Source organism: Carassius auratus, chromosome 11 (genome assembly GCF_003368295.1).
Source record: "Carassius auratus strain Wakin chromosome 11, ASM336829v1, whole genome shotgun sequence".
In the NCBI taxonomy this organism is placed as follows: Eukaryota; Metazoa; Chordata; class Actinopteri; order Cypriniformes; family Cyprinidae; genus Carassius; species Carassius auratus.
The window spans coordinates 3,912,133-3,931,840 of record NC_039253.1 but is presented as its reverse complement, the minus strand read 5'-3'; the positions used below and the strand labels follow the sequence as shown (position 1 = coordinate 3,931,840).

The 19,708-nt window shown below is 35.5% G+C and overlaps 1 protein-coding gene across 4 annotated transcripts in view; it reads right to left on the bottom strand.

The window, feature by feature from the left end:
* cacna2d3 (calcium channel, voltage dependent, alpha2/delta subunit 3) overlaps nt 1-19,708 on the bottom strand; it is a 42,636-nt gene that overhangs the window by 20,674 nt on the left and 2,254 nt on the right. For 2 of the 4 annotated variants that reach the window (XM_026275013.1, XM_026275014.1), the window contains exons 3-14: nt 14,749-14,865; nt 12,923-12,982; nt 10,105-10,267; nt 8,333-8,464; nt 7,873-7,933; nt 7,514-7,664; nt 7,158-7,232; nt 6,961-7,050; nt 5,380-5,493; nt 3,472-3,550; nt 1,936-2,069; nt 1,379-1,396 (exon numbers count right to left, since the gene is read on the bottom strand). In XM_026275013.1, coding sequence (XP_026130798.1) covers nt 1,379-1,396; nt 1,936-2,069; nt 3,472-3,550; nt 5,380-5,493; nt 6,961-7,050; nt 7,158-7,232; nt 7,514-7,664; nt 7,873-7,933; nt 8,333-8,464; nt 10,105-10,267; nt 12,923-12,982; nt 14,749-14,865 — 1,194 coding nt within the window. The remainder of the gene's footprint in view (nt 1-1,378; nt 1,397-1,935; nt 2,070-3,471; nt 3,551-5,379; nt 5,494-6,960; nt 7,051-7,157; nt 7,233-7,513; nt 7,665-7,872; nt 7,934-8,332; nt 8,465-10,104; nt 10,268-12,922; nt 12,983-14,748; nt 14,866-19,708) is intronic. The other 2 variants (XM_026275017.1, XM_026275016.1) reach the window with 1 other exon arrangement.

The following is a 19,708-nucleotide window of genomic DNA, read 5'->3' as shown; positions in this document are numbered from 1 at the left end:
TGTGTGTGTGTGTGTGTGTGTGTGAGAGAGAGAGAGAGAGAGAGGAGGGCGTCAAAGACATCGGGTGGGTGTAAACACTTGCATTTGTGTGTGTATGTGTGTATGAGTCACTCTTATCAGGAATAGAATGGCACAGCGGTCGGTGTTGCAGTTCTCGACATACCCAGCAGAGTGAAGCCAAACCCTATCTCTGACCACATCTCGCCCTCTCTGGCTCTAATCTATCAATCTCACTGCCTGCTTTCTGTACTTCCCTGTAGCACTTTGCACCACATCCACGTTCAAGAACTAATAAAACGTTTCAGATTCCAGAAACGGAATGCTGAAAGCAAATTACAATGAGGAAATGCTGCAAGACACCAGTGACAGAATGGACACAAACAGGCTCTGTTCCAAAACCTAATCAGCTGCCTTGCTGACTACAGTCTACATAGGCAGCATTCTAACTAGTTGAATGATTTAGAACATTCTGTTTCATATGTCATGCAAGTAGTGCTTAAAAGTTCAAGAACAAACCTCTAATAAGAATAAATATACAACAATTATTGGATAAAATAATCAAATTTTAATTACCGAACTATTTTTGTTAAATTTTTCAGTAGTGAATTAACTATATACGTACATACAGTCTTTATACACTCAGAAGAAAGGTACAAAGCTGTCACCGAGTCGGTACTCTTTCAAAGCTAATTGAACATCTTTGTAATAATATTGATTATGATTGATTATGGATGTTTAAATGTTTTGAAATAAGTCTCTTATGCTTTTATGCATGGTTAAAACAGTAATATTGTTCGAAATATTATTACAGTTTTATGTAACTGTTTTATATATATATAATTTTTGTCAGTTTTTTTATCACCTAAAGTGAACTTGTTGAATAAAAGCTTTTTTTATTTTATATATATATATTAACCGCTGATAATAATAATAATGAAAAAAATTTTCTTGAGCAGCAAATTAGCATATTAAAATGAAAATTTTGCTTTGAATCACACAAATAAATAACATTTTAAACTATATTAAAACAGTTGCTATAAATTGTAATAATACTGACAGGTTTAAGGTAATATGCACCTTCTAGGCGTAAATAAGGCAAAAAGCTGTACCTTATAAAAGAGTACTGCCCCAGTGCCAACTTTATAACTTTTTTCTTAAAGTCTATCTATAATAAGTTTTTTCCCCCTTTAAACTTGTTGCAGTGAATCCTGGGATTGCCTGGTTCACTACGTGCTGCCATCGAAATTTGGCTGTTATTAGCTATCTTAGGAGGAACAGCCTACAGGTACATGTTGTGTGCGCCCTTAAAATGCTGCCTCCATAGGCAGCTTGCTAGATTTAGGAACAGAGCCACAGAGACACCGGTTACGACTGTTACCTTGTGTGCCTGTGCGAGCTATAGGGACACAGGGAGAAAAATAATACGTGTCATTGACATGTGCTCATGTCTACACACATACAAGAGACACACTGCACGGTGTGTGACCTGATCTGCTTCTCGTGGTGCTCACTGAATGGAAGAGTGTCTTGATGAGACCTTCAGGGAGTTAACGGAGCTACTAATGAGGACTGAGTTGCATTTTATGAAGGTGAATGATTGTAGAAAACACATAGACTTAGAGAAAATACTTAGGATGTTTTAGACAAACCCCTTACAAAAATGTACCATAGTGACATTGATTTCTGCTAAAATACCATAGTTACTACAGCTGTTGGTGCTGTAAAGAAATAATAAAATAATATAACATTGTAAGAAGTTTCTTTAGTGTTATTTTGTTTATTTATTTTTGATTCATGTGGTGATTTGTTACTAAAAGTATGGTATCTTATTTAAGTAACAACCATATTTTTTGCAGAAACTATGGCTCACATTGTACGTTTCTGTAAAGGATAAGGATGCTACACACACAATACAATGTGATTATTTATACTTACTGCGCTGTCCACATAGGCTTCAGTCCACACTGTGTCATGTTCATGGTCGATAACTTTAGGTCTGCTCATCACATGCAAATACCGCATCACGTTCTCCTGAACGTCAGCCAGCGTGGAGATCTGACTAAAGTAACCTTCACAACACACAACACAGCAACACTGCAGATTGACCTTATATATATACAGTGCCCTAAAAAGGTTTTTGCCCCCTTCCCATTTTTTTAAATATATATAAATATATATATATATATATATATATATATATATATATATATATATATATATATATATATATATATATATATATATATATATATATATATATATATATTTGTGCATATTTAAATTTCACTAGACACACCCAGGCCTGATTACTGCCAGACCCGCTGAATCAAGAAATCACTTAAATAGAAACTGTATGATAAAGTGAAGTAAGCTTAAAGAGCAACACCTCATGCCGCGATCTAAAGAAATTCAAGAACAGATGAGAAACAAAATAGTTGACATGTATCAGTCTGGAAGGGGTTATAAAGCCATTTCTAAGGCTTTGGGACTCCAGCGAACCATGGTCAGAGCCATTATCCACAAATGGAGAAAACTTGTAAACACTGGTGTCCCTTCCCAGGAGTGTCCGGCCTACCAAAATTACTCCAAGAGCGACAACTCATCCAGGAGGTCATAAAAGAGCCCAAAACAACATCTAAAGAACTGCAGGCCTCACTTGCCTCAGTTAAGGTCAGTGATCATGATTCAACAATAAGAAAGAGACTGGGCAAAAACAGCATCCATGGGAGAGTTACAAGGCAAAAGCCATTGCTGACCAAAAAGAACACAAAGGTCCATCTCACAGTTGCCAAAAAAATATCCCTAAGACTTTTAGGCAAATATTCTGTGGACTGATGACACAAAATTTGAACTATATAAAGATGATATATAGCCTATATATACATATATATATATATATATATATATATATATATATATATATATATATATATATATATATATATATATATATATATATATATATAATCAACTTTAAATTATTTCAGTTATAATGATAATATACTGGCTGATTATCAGATGCAGTGTTGAAAATGTTTGTGTACTACTGCAGAGGCTCCAGGTGCACAGCTAGAAACTCTCAGCATGGTGTGTGTGTGTGCGTGTGTGTGCGTTCCTCATCCCGCAGCCAGTCATCCGTGGCCTGGGCACATGGGAGTGATCAACGCTGTGCAGCCATGGGAGCCAAGCTGACAGGAAGAGTGATTTAGGCTCAGTTGACCCTTGACCTCTGCATGTCAGCTCTGAGAGTTGAGCCAGTTTCCGTCACACTCCTATCAAGCTCTCAACACCTGCGTGATTTCCTCCAGCCTTCACATCAATAAAGCCACAGCGCTGGGTTTAACTTCCATGACCAACAAAAGCCAGTCAGGATAATTCATCAACTAATCAGCAAAAAATTGTTAATGGAATGTAAATCAAATTCAGCTTGTCATTTGGAAGATCATTGGCATCCTAAAAAAAATCACAAACCTTTATTGGCACATGCCATCCATTTTAGGTTATCAGCGAAGGCAGATTCACGGCCAATCAAGTAGGGGAATATACGAACCTGGGAAAAAGAAAAGAGTATCTTAACTCTTACAGTGTAAACTCTTTTACACATGAGAAGCTTTTATCTTGGCATGCTACAGTTTCAAATATGTTGAATTCGTACACACAAATATTAATGCAATAATGTTGGTCTGTTACTTTTCATTCCTCTGTTTGTCTTTGTTTTTCCATGTGGAAAACAGCAGCAGAGAATGCTGTTGGAAATGCAAATGGAAATTTATACAAAAGAATCTTCTTGTTTCCCACAATGCAATTTCCCAACGTCAGGGTAAATCCGGATTACTTGATTATTCATTGGAAAACAACTGCCTTGGCACATTTTCTTAATTACACAACTGGCGTAACAAACTAGCTAGGAAAATTGTTTACCATATGTTTTAAGATTCAGTTTTAAATATCTACTAGAGACCCTGCATTCAAATTCAACAACCAAAGATCTGAGTACAGAAAACAAAAACTATTCTTATTTAATAGATGTTTAATAGATCTTGTCCATAATGTACATCCTTGAATGTTTCTACATTTTATTTATTAATTGGTGCACATGAAGGTGCTCTCAAGATAAGGCTGTGAAAACACAACCATTCCTCTTGATGTTTGTTCTCTGTGCTATCATTTCATTTTTCTCCCTTCCTCTTTTCATTCTCCATACCTCCATTTCTCAGTACATTGCTCCTGTCTCCCATGTATAAATGGTTTTTTATTCAAACCAATACTGAGCTGTTACACCACAGTGGGCCAGTAACAATTCTCTCTCACACACACACACACACACACACACACACACACAAACAAACCTTCTGCAGGTGTAAAAATGCATTTATTCCCTACCGATTAGGACATGAGACTCTTACACACACAACCAATACAGGCCAGAAATGTTTGCTTGTTCACCTGAATGCCGAATGCTTTATGAACACGTCTGGTAGCGCAAACTGTGCCGTAGTCGGCAAACACTGGTTCACAGGGTCAATCGGGTGACTGATTCAGCAACGCCAAGGGCAGATATATGAACAAACCCTCCAAATCAGTTTATTCAACACTTTCTCTCATGTTTGGAGAGCGTCTCAACTAAGCTGGTGCTGTAAGCAATTTAATATACATTAACACAGTTTTTCAGACAAACACCGCAGGAGCCAAACACAATTCTTCAAAACGTCAAAACGCTCTCAAAAGGGAATTTTACACTTGAGCCGGGGTTAAAAAGCAATCAAAACTAATTCCATAACGTAAAAGAAAACATGTTGCACTTAGGTAGGAAATGAACCCATATTCTTGAAAGAAATAATGCTGTAGTTTATAATGTATCTCAAGTAAGAATTAATGATACATATATGTGGCCCTTGTAAGTGTAAATTTCTAGAAATTGAGATGTATACATCATATGAAAACTAAATAACTAATATTTCCATTGATGTATGGTTTATTAGGATATGACAATATTTGGCCAAGATACAACTATTTGAAAATCTGGAATCTGAGGGTGCAAAAAAATCTAAATACTGAGAAAATCACCTTTGAATTTGTCCATATGAATTCTTAGCTATGCATATTACTAACAAAAAACAAAACAAAACATGTTTTAATATATTTACGGTAGGAAATTTACTAAATATCTTCATGGAACCTGATCTTTACTTATTATCCTAATGATTTTTGGAATATAAGGAAAATCTATATTTTTTTGGCTATTGCTAAAAATACACCCCAGCAACTTAAGACTGGTTTTGTGGTCCAGGGTCACATTTATGATTTTGATGCTTTTAAACTGAAAATGTGTTTGTTATGTGCCGAAAACCTCCTTTTTTATCATTTTCTTAATCTTACCTTGCGCTCGGGCCAGTTATATTTGGCGAAAACATCATCATACATTTCAGTGGCTCCATCTGTTATCAGCATGATCGCCTGACTACATGAACTTCCACGGCCGGTCTGATTAATCTGCACAGTGAGATGCAGCGATAAGGAGACATGAGAGAGAGAGGCTTTTCATTATGAGAATGAGAATTCAGCTCGACAGAGTAAGCTAAAACGATCAGCCTTAGAGAGATCCACTAACACATAAAGCTAAAACTTAACAACACAACCAAACAGGAAATTGTCTTCAAAATGGTTTCTGCATCTACATTACCATATGAAAAGATATTTATATATACGATACTGTGTATATGCTGTATGATACATCCTGGATGCTGATTGGTCAATATGAAAAGTGACTAGCTACAATACTGTAGCAATGCCCGAAAATTTTATTACTGTCCTTTTTTCAGTATCAGTAGCTTAACTTTGGACACAAAACAGCACAACCTTCTAATACTTGATTGTTTAGTTATGTTATGATTAATTGCATACAGTATGTGTGTGATTTCTGTACAGGCAACAAAGCATCAACATTATTTGCAAATTACTGCATGTTTTGATGGAATCTTTGTAATTTGCAGACAACAAACAAGATAATGTACAAAAAGATAATATTTGATTATAAGTACAGTCAGGTTCAAAAGTCATCTGGTAGAAATTTGTAATAATAAGAAAAAAAAGTGTATTTGGTAATATTTTTACATATATTTTTGTTTTGTTAATATGTTCTTGAAAGGCAGCACTTATGAAAAACAATGCATAAATACTTTATATATATATATATATATATATATATATATATATATATATATATATATATATATATATATATATATATATATATATATATATATATACATACATACATACATACATACATACATACATACATATATATATATATATATATATATATTAGCTGTTTTCTATTTGAATATATTTCTTTGATGGCAAAGCTGAATTCTCAGCATCATTACTCAAGTCTTTAGTGTCACATGATGATAATCAGGCTTTGGGTTCTCTACTATTGTCTTTTCCACCAAATAACTTTACTGCGGTGCAGTGCATGATGTCATTCGAAAAGCCAAACACCGCTGCGTCTACTTCATTCTTTTTTTATAAACTTTCAACCAATCAGACACAAACACAGTATGCGGTCCTTTAAAGGGGCCGGACTCTGGTGATTACCATATTAATGGACTGGGTCTAATGAATGTGACAAATACAGATATAACCCTATCCTCCTTTCTGTCTCTGCGTTTCTCCCCTCCTCGCTCTTTTTTGCGAGACTAGTGGTCTGAGAAAAGAGAGATAAAGGGTGCAACCGTACCGACTTTGAGCACTATCTCGTCTGCAATTGCTTTCTCTTTCATCGGCGTATTAATCAGTGCTGCCAATTACCACAATTAATCACAGGGAAAGATAGAGGTGTCTCGAGGAGGGGCTGAAACAGTGAGACAACACACACACACTTTTGCGGAAGCAGAAAGGAGACCTGTCATGATACCGGACCTCTGAAATCTCACGCTTTTGGTAATCTTTGCCCACCTCATTTAAGATAGTGAAAGCCTCAGCCAGTGCATTGCCCAGGAGCCCGATTCCTTTGGCGAATAACTTGTCCAGGTGCTCTTTAAAATGCTGATGAATAAGAACAAGTGGAATGGCTTAAGAGTCCTAATTTCACTGAAAATTAGGTAATTATAGCCAGAAAGTGTGTGCTATTGTTTAATAAGAGAAATACATACATCCTTATTAGTACTGTCAGCTTGAACGAGAGTGCCGTTTAGACAGGGCTCCACATAATGGACCTCTTGGTTGTACTGGAAACACAAGAAATATTAGACAGAGTGAGGGTTATTTGAAAATTGGGTTTCAAATTAAATGAAATATTAAAAGGGTACTAACTATTTCACTTATGGATATTAAACAAATTCCATTGCATCTGAACAGCCACTGTTCTAGAGTCATTTTTACTTTATTTATTGTTAATAATTCAGGTTTGGTTTGAGGTTTAGCTGCACTGGGAATGATGTTTACATTCATGAAAACAAATGGAGAAGAAGAAGGCTAAGCTTGAGAGAGCGTTCTCTGTTGAACTCACTGCAATGATGTTGAAGAAGTCATCATCCCCGAGCGTGTCCAGTATTGAAGCGACCGTCTGTCTGGCTATAGTCAGTCTTAAACCCTTCATACTGCCACTGACATCCACTAGAATCACAACATCTTTAGGAGAAGTGGCCGCCTGGATATACCTGAGACATCAAGCAGCGGGACAGGATTGCTAATAGATGAATTCACACGTAAAGTATTAGCAAACAAACTAAAAGGTTTGGTTTTAATGGACTCTATTCTTTCAAATGAAACAAAGACTTACTGCTCATACTCACCACCAGAAAACAAAATAAAAAGCAAAAAAAAAAAAAACATTTCAATCATTCAAAGCAGGAAAGTTGTACATACCATTTTCTGTTCCTGCAGTCAAAAGCAATTACACCATGTTCATCTGGATGCCATTTCACACCTGAGAACACACATAATGTAAAGAATATACACACACACACACACACACACACACACACACACACACACACACAAATCCATATCGCAGAACTGTTCTTAATAAGTTCATTCAATTCATTGCTTTATAGTCTGCAGACTCTTTAGTTAGAAATCAAAGTGATGGCACATCTCTGCCGGTTCAGCTCTTTAACCACATCTGTTTAGCACAAATAACGAATATATGTAAATTTGGCATAATGCTATAAGATGTAGGATGTGATTTAGCCCGCCACAGGCTTTGATTAATGGAATGAATTTTCTCTCATGTCCTCTCTGATGGTCTGTAAAATTAAAACATTAGTGAAATCAGCCAGTTTGATCTTCATCAATTCTTGCGCTGACATAATGCAACATTACGCACCTGGGTATTGTCTGAAAAACCCTTTAGCGCTTCCAAAGTACTGCCAAATAAGAGTCGGGTCCCTTTTGAAGTTATCCACGAAAACTTTATTCAAGGCTTCCGACCAATAGACTCCATTAACTATGTCAGGGTCTAAAAGGATGGAGAGAGAAAGAGTGAGATAAAAGTTTAATTGAAGCATCATTTGCAATCGTAGTAAAATCGTAGTTCTAATTTGACTTTTAACCCTATTTTCATTCATCGTACAAGGCAAAAACGGAGCGGTTAAATCACCTCATCCAGTCCCACCCCTCCTTCTGCTCCGAGTCCAACTTGACTCCATAAAAAACCCTTTTCCTTTGTCCTCCAGCACACAAAGCGCAGCCATTGAAAGGCCATTACGGGCGCACACAAAGGGACGAGGCGCATCCACCATGCGTGAGCGGCCACTGCGGCATCCACAGATCACAAAGCGAACAGCTACTTTAAGAGTGATTACTCTGTTCTCACCGCACTCTTCACTGGGGCATCGAGCCCTTGGCTTTGTTCATTGCGTCGTCCCCAGGTAGTTATTGACCCGTAGTGCTGCAATGACACTGAGGAGTTCGTTCTTGGATCAGTAACTTCAGAATGACCTGAGGTGCTCGGCAATTATCACTGCTCTATGACATACTAACTTCACTCTCTCTATCTTTCATTCTGCAACGTGGGACAGTTTCTGTTAGGACACCCAGGAGCTTTTTATTGAGAAATATAATGGCACGTTTAAAGCTTTTGAACTGTTAATCATGTTACACTCTCTGTTTCTCAGTTAATCTGCATACAGGACCCTTAAATGGCCACATTAGTCCCCTTACTTGTACAGCATGGACTTTTTTGGAAACATTTTTTGCTGATTAATATTTTTATGATACAGGAACATTGATACACCTCCAAAAAGTATGGGGTAAAAAAAAAGCAAAAAAAGCAAGGACATTAAATTGATCAAAAGTGACTTTTAATGTAGATGTTTTTAATGTAACACATTTTTTGTTTTGTTTTTTAATTCACCAAAGAATCTTGAAAAAAAGCATCACAGTTTTCACAAGATATTAAGCAGAAAAAAAATGTTTTCAATACTGATGAGTAATAATAACTATTATTAAAAACTGAGCACCAGTAATAATTAATTTTGTATAAAAATATTACTTAAAATAACAATAAACACAGAGTTTAAATTATAATATTATTTCATAATATTTTTTTCTAATTTTATTTAAAAAATCTTTTGACTAATAGTGCACATTTTCTTTTCATGAAAACATATTTTTTAAATGCATGTTATTGATTTTACTGTGAACAATTCATTCATGTATGTGTTTTTATTTTATTATTTTAATTTATTAAATGTGTTGCTTAGATAATCTATTTCACTTGGATATATGTCATAATATGGAAGAAAAGATTTCTCACTACATCTTTTATCACAACTCTAAGCAGTTTGGAACGGCTCCATTTTGTTGCACAAAGCATCTTCCTCCACTTATAACCATTCTGATGGCAAAATACACTTCTTGCAGGCAACATATAAATCAAAAACATTTCATTACATTGTATCAGATGTTTTACCAATTCTCAGTTTTCAGAGGGCTCTTAAAAGCATGAAAGGACTGATGTATTTCTCATCCTGCTACTAAGGCTAGTAACCAGTTTTGGGACTGTGCGTGTTCTACCTCCATCAACCAATTAACGTGTCATGTTGGTTGAATCACACCTCATATCCTGTACGTCCAGGTAAAAACAGGATGCATTACCTTTATTGTACATGTTGGTTGGCACCTGCACCACGCTGAGGCTGAGGTTGACAGATAGGTTATTAAAATGATCGTTGGGTTCCAGGAGAAACTCTCCTCCCAGCTCCACACTGTTCCCGTCTTCATCCACCTCATTTATGAGCACTGCGTTGAAATACTCGTACTGTTGGAAAAAAATGATCAAAACAAATATATATAGAGGTGTCAGGCTGGAAAAAAGAAAATGCAAATGAAAAAAAGAAAAATGCTTGCAATATTATTTATATTCATTTTATTGTATTACAGTACACTTTTACATTTAAAAGTTTGTAGTCACTAAGATATTTTTTTAAATGCAACAAAAGTTTTCTATTTCATATACTGTATATGCTGTTCTTTTGAATTTTTAGTAATAAATCCAGAAAAAAAAATACAAAATTTCAGAGCAGCACAACTGTTTTCAGCATTAATAATAATAATGAATGTTTACTGAACAGCAAAGCAGCATATGAGAATGATTCTGAAGGATCATGTGACGCTCAAGACTGAAGTAATTATGATAAAAATTCAGCTTTGCATCGTAGAAAAAAAAAAAAATCTTTACAAGTGTAATAATATTACTGTTTTTACTATATTTTTGATGACATAAATGGTAAGTAAACAAACATCAATACATATAATCTATCAGGGACTTCACATAAATCGGTAATGAGTAAGTATCAACTTTGGCTCTGATGATTCACCAAAAATGTTCATATAGAAATTTCTGACTTTTTGAATGCAGACTTTGTAAAATATGAGCACAGATTCAAACACTTCTGTGAGATAAAAATAAATAAAAATAAACCATAAAAAATTTCAGTTTACAGATAGACACACAAACATTTCTCACTGTTGCCCCAGTCGAACTATAAAGGATAACGGGCGAAGAACATTTAGATTGTGTCCAGAGGCCCTGTGTGATTAAACTACCTCTCACTTTACTGAACCAGAGGTCATTCTGTGAAAAGAGGCTATCTGTCTGTTAGGTGAGTGTACTTGGTAACACCTTTTACCATTAAGCGGTGTGTGTATGTGTGTATGCACTTGACTATAGCTCCTGTTGGGGAGGGGGGCATCAGTACAAAGCCCAGCAATGACAGCTCATACCACGGCTGGGCGCTCCGGTGATACACCCCTGGAGGGGCGGAGTGGGAGCGGAGTCGAGAGGAGAAACGCTCCACACTCAGCATTTCTGACAGCACTGCGACAAGCTTTTGAGGGTTATCAACAAACAGCAGGAGCAGGTGCTGCACACCCGACTGAATCCTGGTCTCAGTGGGTTCTGAGTCAGAACTCCTCATTCAGAGAGTCACGGTCAGAACCGTTTCATCCAGACCTTTAGAAACTTTGTTATTACAGGTACGTATTTGCAGTTGATTTATTTCTTTTTTTAATCTTTTATTTATTCCTGTTATTATATATATATATATATATATATATATATATTTTTTTATTTTTTTAGGTCTACTGACTGAAGAGCTATTAGGACTATTAGGATATATATATATATATATATATATATATATATATATATATATATATATATATATATAGATAGATAGATAGATAGATAGATAGATAGATAGATATATAGATAGATAGATAGATAGATAGATAGATAGATAGATAGATAGATAGATAGATAGATAGATAGATAGACAGAGGCCTAGACATAATTAAAAAAAAGGAGAGAAAGTGTATTAAATTAATGAGTGTATAAATATAACTGAATGTGTTACAATTAGTACTGTCAAATGTTTTTGTTTACAAGATATATGTGTGTATACTGCGTATATTTATTATGTATATATAAATACAAACACCTGCATCTATATATTTAAGAAAAATATGTTATGTTTATATATTAAATATATTTATATATATCATCAAATATAAGAATAGAAATATATACATGTATATATTTTCAATATATATACTGTGGGTGAGTGTTTATATTTACATAATATACACACATACATATATTATGTAAAAACAAAACTTTTATTTTAAGAGTTTGAAGAGTTTGAAGCTCTAAAAGAAGCATCTTTCTGTTTAGCAAAAAGATTTCTGTTTCAAAAACCACATACTGAAATATAGAGGCTGCAATCTGACTCTTTCACTATAATTAGTTATGTGAATAAAAAAACATGTATGAATCACTGGAAATGTATTCCTACTTATAACAGAGTGAGCCCATGAATTCATTACTGAGGGGGGATACCATTATTTTAAACGTATTTTGCTTCAGTGAATTTTCCATTTGTCCCTGAGTAGCGCAGCCAATGTGGAGTCATTTATCTTAGTCGGAGTGCAGAGACGACCGGAGAGGGGAGGGCTTTCCAACACACACATACACACACGCACACACACACACACACACACACACACACACACACACACACACACACACACACACACACACATATATATATATATATAATTCCCTTCAAGAACTTATCTGGAGGTCATGTACAGGAAATCTGCATAAAGCAGGGCAACAAGATTACGGCAAGAAATGTGAGGGGCTTTACCGTTAAAACATCCCCTAAGAGTCTATTCTAAAGAACACAATACAATTTCCTATTATGCCCTATGAAACATCCGTTACAACAGGAGCATTTAAAAAAATGAATATGCATGTAATTTTAGATGGGTTTGGATATTTCTGACAAAGTGGCATCAGAGCACTAGAATGACTGGGTTTTTCTTTGTTTCTGAACAAAGAACTGTCCATGGTTCTGAAATCATCATGTATAATACTGCGAAGCATACTGTACAAGTGTACAAACTCTCCCACCTGTAGGTCAGGGTTCTCCTCGTGCTGGAGATGAGCTTCTTCTGCCGCTTCTACAAGCCTCTACAGATAACAGAGAAAACACACAATGATTCATCTTTCTGGGCTATGAGTGCTTTTAAAGATGCAGACATTTGTGATGAGCCTCTAACTACTTTCATATATTTCATCAATAAGTCATTAACAAATATAATATATATTACAATTCTTATCTGATCATAAGTTAACATGCTTTCATATTATATATGAACTCATATATTGACTTTCAATAATAATCTGACCCTGAGAAACATTCACCAGAGAATAAAAGTGACAACCCCAGTCATAGAGTTATGAATTACATTTATAAATAGTCATACTAAATTCTTTATGAAAGTAATTGTATAAGGCGACCTCTTTAAAGTTAAAACCAAACAGTTTAGTTTACCTGCTGCTTGCAGACAGGTTGTTTATCATGTGGTACCTTGTTGCCTTGCGGCAAACACAATGTTGTGAGTGTGTAAAGACAGTGTATGTGTTGTTGTCATTGAAAACTGCTGGCATGCATTTTTAGTTACATGCCGGTATAATTGCTTCCAATCCACAAAGCGCTTTAGGAAAAATTATTAATACTTGTCTCATTTCGAGGAAATTATAGCAACATAACCAAAAAATAGGCTTTGTGCCAGTTTATAAACACCCACTAGAAATATAAGCCAAGCTGCTCTGTAAAACATAATAAAGAAATGAGTTTATGCTCCTGAAAAAAAGGGTCAGCAATATGTTAAGTTCCTAATGTTTTAAATGCAAACAGAATGTGAATAGACTGTCTTTTTGTTTTGACCCCAAAACAAAGGCTGGGAATGGCTTCTTTTTACACACAAATACATTTCAAACGTGTTTTAATCGCCTCATTAACCATAAAAGCTAAATCACGAGCTCGTTAGAAGATGAAAAGATGCGCGCGCTTGAGTAACGTTAGGTCGGCATAAAAAAAAGACATCACTTGTCAGTTTATTATAGATTTAACCTATCACAAATAGGTTATATAACAAAAAAACATTAGTGGTTTGTTAAAAATATATATATAAATATATATAAATTGACAGCAGGAAATCATTCACAAATAAAACCACTCTGGATGTAAACATGAAACAAAAAAAGTTTAAATTATGTTTTCCCGTAGGGCTGTTTGTATTATTATTTTCAAATGAAATAAAATGTGTTGCAATGCACTTGGATTTCTGTGGTATAAATTGCATCAACTCCCTTAAAATCCGACAACGTGTAAATTTATTTCGCATAAATACGCGCATGCATTTTATAAAATCAGTATGCAGTTGAAAGCTACATGAGGTGTATTTCATGGGTTTTACCTTTCATGGCAAACCGTCTCCATTGCATCATAAAGTGACAGTGTGTATCTGCAGGAGCTAGATAAGGCTATCTCCTCCACACACTCCACACACACAGGCAATTAAAACCTGGCCCGCGTGTGTGCCTCTGAAGAATAACGGCATGAGCTGGTTTTAACGGTAAAATCTATATGTTCTTCCATATAGAAGAGAGAAGCTTTAATCGAGAGGCTTTTTATACGTTAGTAATAAATAAAACTGTTGCGGCTGCAGCATCCAAGACAAAAGACGAGTAATGAAAAATGCTGCCTGAAACAATAGGAATTCATGCAAAAATCGTAAAATAACTCGAAAAATAGCTTATAATAATACAAATCATTCCAAATTATATGAACAAAAACTAGCTATTAAGCGTACGCCAAGGTTAAAATTTTAAAATAAAACGGAAGTCGCAAGCAGAACATATTCAAATTTTGTTCCACTTAAGTTACTTACTCGTGTGGCCTCCGCTTTTTTCCGAAATATTTCCTCCATATTCTGCGCCACATTTTTCACCAATTTTGCGCCGTCGATCTCTTCTATTCGCACCGACTTCTCATATTCCTTGTATTTCTAAAGAGAAATAAATGGTTCAGATTACGCAATGAATTTACGCACGACAGACATTTTACTACATTTTGTGACAGAGTGTTCAAGACTGGACGACATTTTGTGGATAAAAAAAATATATATATTTGAACAGTACAAACAGCTTTAAATACTTTAAATATAACGCACCTGTCATTTAACATCAAATAAATCAATACTAAAAATACTTATTTTATTTTATACCTATTTTCCTACTTTTTAATGCAGCTTGTCTGGTAACAGTAAGAGTGTTGCATGTATCAGAACAATTAATAATAATAATTATCTCAGACAAGCATATTGAAATCATTAGACTGTAACAAAAAAAGTAGCAAATAGAAATTAAATAACTAATCTAAATGCATTCATATTTGCACTATTTAATGCAGTAGATCATTTTATTATTTACTTCTATTGATGCTATGTGTGTGTGTGTGTGTGTGTGTGTGTGTGTGTGTGTGTGTGTGTGTGTGTGTGTGTGTGTGTGGAGAGAGAGGTTTCTTCCCCATTGTGGGGGCATAAAGACTGAAGGAAAAAAAATACTAAATGATCCCTTTTTAAAATGTAAAAATGCAGAAAGGGTTCTGTAAGAGGGAGTGGATAGACAATATCATCAGGTCAGTAAAAAAAAACAATTGAAGTCTATGGCAAGTTCCCACAAAGATCTACAAGTGTGTGTGTGTGTGTGTGTGTGTGTTTCACACTGAAGCATTTTAAATAATCTCATTGGACACTTTATAAGTCTTTGCTTCATCAATCTGGAAACCCTAAAACAAATGTCTCCTTCAAAGATCTTAAAAATGTAGACATACAACTTAAACTAAACTTCTCCGAATCAAACATTTAGCACAAGTAGTGCTAACCATGATGGTGGGGGACCAATAATTATCTATTCCTTTGGTCGGATGGACAGTGGGAAACCTCCAAACATGAGTTCAACAGATCAATGTCCAGCATGACAAGTTCATTTGTCTGTAAATAATCAGTATATAATGAAACAGTGATGAACTGAGACATTTAGACGTATGCAAATCTAAAGGAGGCAGTCATATGTGGCTGTGGAAGAGGGACGAGTGAAACAGAGATAAAATAAAATGATGAGAGACAGTGATGGAGAGACAGGGGGCGGTGAGAAGAGGCATCTACAAGTCTCCATGACCTATGGTTTGCATTGTCTCTGCGTTAATACAGCTGTCGGTCTCATTCGAGTTAGTGCCACAAGTCTTCAGATAAGCGCGCTGTTGTGCGTCTCTCTCTGACAGCGGCTGCTCTGATTGGCTGATAAGACAAATCCTCTCTAGATAACGAGCTCAATCTTGTCGCCATAATTGGTGGAGCTGCTGCTGCTGCAGTGTGTATTATTGGTGGAGGCAGAGCGCTGTGGGTGGGCTGCTTTTGGGAGGGAGGGCGGGTCTTGTTGAAAGGGCCACGCATTGTTGGAGGGTAATTGAAATGGAGTCAGAATTCAGAAGAAAGATAATAAGTTGTCAAGCCTGGGCGAGTCTGGATAATGAACTCCACTTCAGACAACGCTGAGTCTGCAGTACAAGCGACACCTGAAGCAACAGCAGCACTCAACGGGCATTGTGATATTAGACTATTCAAACACACTCAGGCATTGACTCCTGCAGGCTTACACCACTCCACCCGAAAAAAGCATTTCTGATAAAATGTGGTATTTATAGTGGCCTAAAACAGATACTGTATATCCTTTATGTCTAGTTTTATCAAGACAACAGAAAATATTTCCAATTAAGATGATACAAAAAAGTTTCCAGTAAGAAAAATGAGCAAGCATTTATATCTATTAGATAACAGGACATCAATTGCTCGAAAACACACTTTCATGTCAAATACCAATGCCTGTTCTTTATGGTGTTCTTTATTTAGTTTAAATTGAAAATTGAAAAAGTTCTTTCTTATACAATTTTTTTTTTTTTTGTAATCAGTTTTTGTGCACACACTTGTCCCAGACACTATATTAAGGAAAATGGATAAAGACACATATTTCTCTCATGTCTCATTACACAACACCCACACAACCGCACACAAATAAATAAATAAATCCTAAAACGATTCACAATCCTTTCTACTGAAAAAAAAAAATGTTTTCAGACAAAACATATTATTTCCTCTATGGGCACAACATATATATCATTTTTATCTACTTTCTTCAAGACATCAGGAAACAAATTCTCTGAAAACACACAGACTTGCACATCTCAGATCGAAAAATGTGTCTCGGACAGCCCTTTTAACTTCAAAAAGGACTATTTCATAAAAATAAATGTCCAGTAAGAAAAATCAACAAGCATACATATTTCTCTCGTGTCTTTTTTTACAGACACAGGACATTAATCCCATGAAAACACATACTCTTGCACATCTCAGATCCAAAAACTTAAAAAAGAAAGAAAGAAAGAAAGAAAAAGAAACAAAACAAAACATGAATACATCTCTCTGTTTTATTGTAAAAACAACAAGATGTAAATAAAAAAATCACTGTAAGGGAAACAATCTCACCCCTGCCCCCCTTTAAAAAAAAAAAAAAGACAACATTACATTGCATGAAAACACACTCTGGCACATCTCAGATCCCACGACATGTTTCTAACAGCGACACCCCCCTCCACACACACAGATCGCAGCACCATGCAGCAAATTACCCCTTTAAGAGAGAGACCATGGAGGGTTATTGAGGCGGAACAGTTCATTTCACGCCTGTCCTGCCTCCCCACCCCTCACCCTCCGTCCCGGCACCAAAAAAGCCATAATCAAAGCCAGTAATGCTGCGTTCATCAATAGAGATGATCACCCCACTGATTCAAAACACTGTAGTGAAACAGTCCCGGGGAGTGACTGGAACAAAAGCATTAAACTAAACATTAACAAGTTTTTTTTCCATCATATTCTCAAGATGCCACAGAATTATTGACTGTAAAGATGCTTAATGGTAATGTTTTTGTACAATCTGGAATGTGGAAATTTGCGTGATTGAAGGCAACAAAGGGTGACATCTGTATGGCTTTGTGTAAAAATCAGGTAATTTCGCATAACAAGCTTAATGATCACTCTTAACGATCCTCCTTAATGAACCGGCCTGCTGCCTCATCCCTCCCTTTCTGCTTCCAGCTCTTCAGACGGACAGTTTATTGGCACTGAGCCCCACCCATCGGTCACGCCCACTGAGCAGGATGATGGGAAAAAGTGCAAACATACACAGAAATGGCAATGAAGAGAGGCCACAACTGGCTGGGACATTTTACAACATGTTAATGTGTGTGTGCGTGTTTAGGTTGATGAAGATTATTTTGGGTGGGATGGTATACCAATTGCTTTATTGAAGTTTATGTCTGAATTAAGAACAGATTTCTGTATTAAACACTCACTTTAAAGGGAAAGTTCATGCAAAATAGAAAATGTACTCATCCTTGCATCATTCTAAATCCATATGCTGTGGTTTTGGTGAGAAACTGAAGAATATATAAACAGTGTTACTGTAACTGATTACATGTAATTTGGATTACATAATCAGATTCCAGAAATTACTTGTAAGCACTTGTAATTCAATTAAAAACTTTTTTAAATACTCATAATTAGATTACTTAATTGATTAAATCTTATTCACACAATGGCAATTTGGCGATTTGTAATTTATCTTTTTTTTTTCTTTTCTTTTTTTGTAAGCATTCTAAAGCTTAAATCCATGTCACAAATGAATTAGGTCAAAATAATTCTAAAAGTCATTAATAAACAGTCTTACCTAAAATGTTTAATCTAAGACATTATTATTGACTACACTTTATGTGATGTAATTTGAAATCTGTAACAGTGTGTGTGTGTGTGTGTGTGTGTAATGGACATGATGTACTAGTTTATCAAAAAAGTTGTAAGATATTTTGAAGAATGTTGGGAACCAAACAATATTGAAGCCAACTGATTTCCATTGTAGGGCTTTTTTTTTTTTAAATGAGACCTTTCTGAAAAAAATCTTCTTTTATTTTCCACACAAGACAGTCAAAAAAAAAAAAGGGGGGGGGGGGGCATGCATATAAGTAAATGAATCTTCATTTTTGGGTACCACTTTAAATTTTTCTCATATTATATTCTCATATTACTCAGCGTTTAGCACATGGGTAATATGGACTAGTTAATATTTTCCTTTTTTGAGCTTGACAGACATGGTTACTGTGAACTGAATAGTAAAAAAATAAAAGCAAATGGATTTGGATCAACATGAGGGCGAGTAAACAAAGAGAACTTTCATTTTTGGGTGAATAATTCAGTTAACAATTATGCAAGGTAAATCAGCCACATTGGTCTCAGATCAGTGGATAAATGCAACACCGATAATGGCTCTGACTATACTATCGATTTTTTCTGTAAGTGAGGGCCCTATAGCTAAAGATAGACCCCAAATCTCAGCTTCAGTTAAACATTTAGCATACTGTAGCTAGACAAAAAGATCTCTTTCTTATTATATCCCTCACAAACACACACAGAGACAGACACCTTTACAGACGCTTATAATTCATAACATACATTTAGCTGTAATTCTCAAAGCCTAAGTTTCATTCATGTCCACTGTTTTATAAAAAGACCCGGGCTAGTTCAGTTAAAGAGTCACGTACACTGTGAAGAGGTAATTACGACGATAATATGTGCACTGATGGTGAGTGCTGTGCTCTTATCTCACACCAACACTGAGAGACTTATTAATACTTCAGAGAGAGAGAGAGAGAGAGAGAGAGGGTTATCTCAAAACATCCATCACTGTTTTTCCTTCAATAGAAACCGAGAGGAAATGAAGTGTGTTCTGTAGTATATA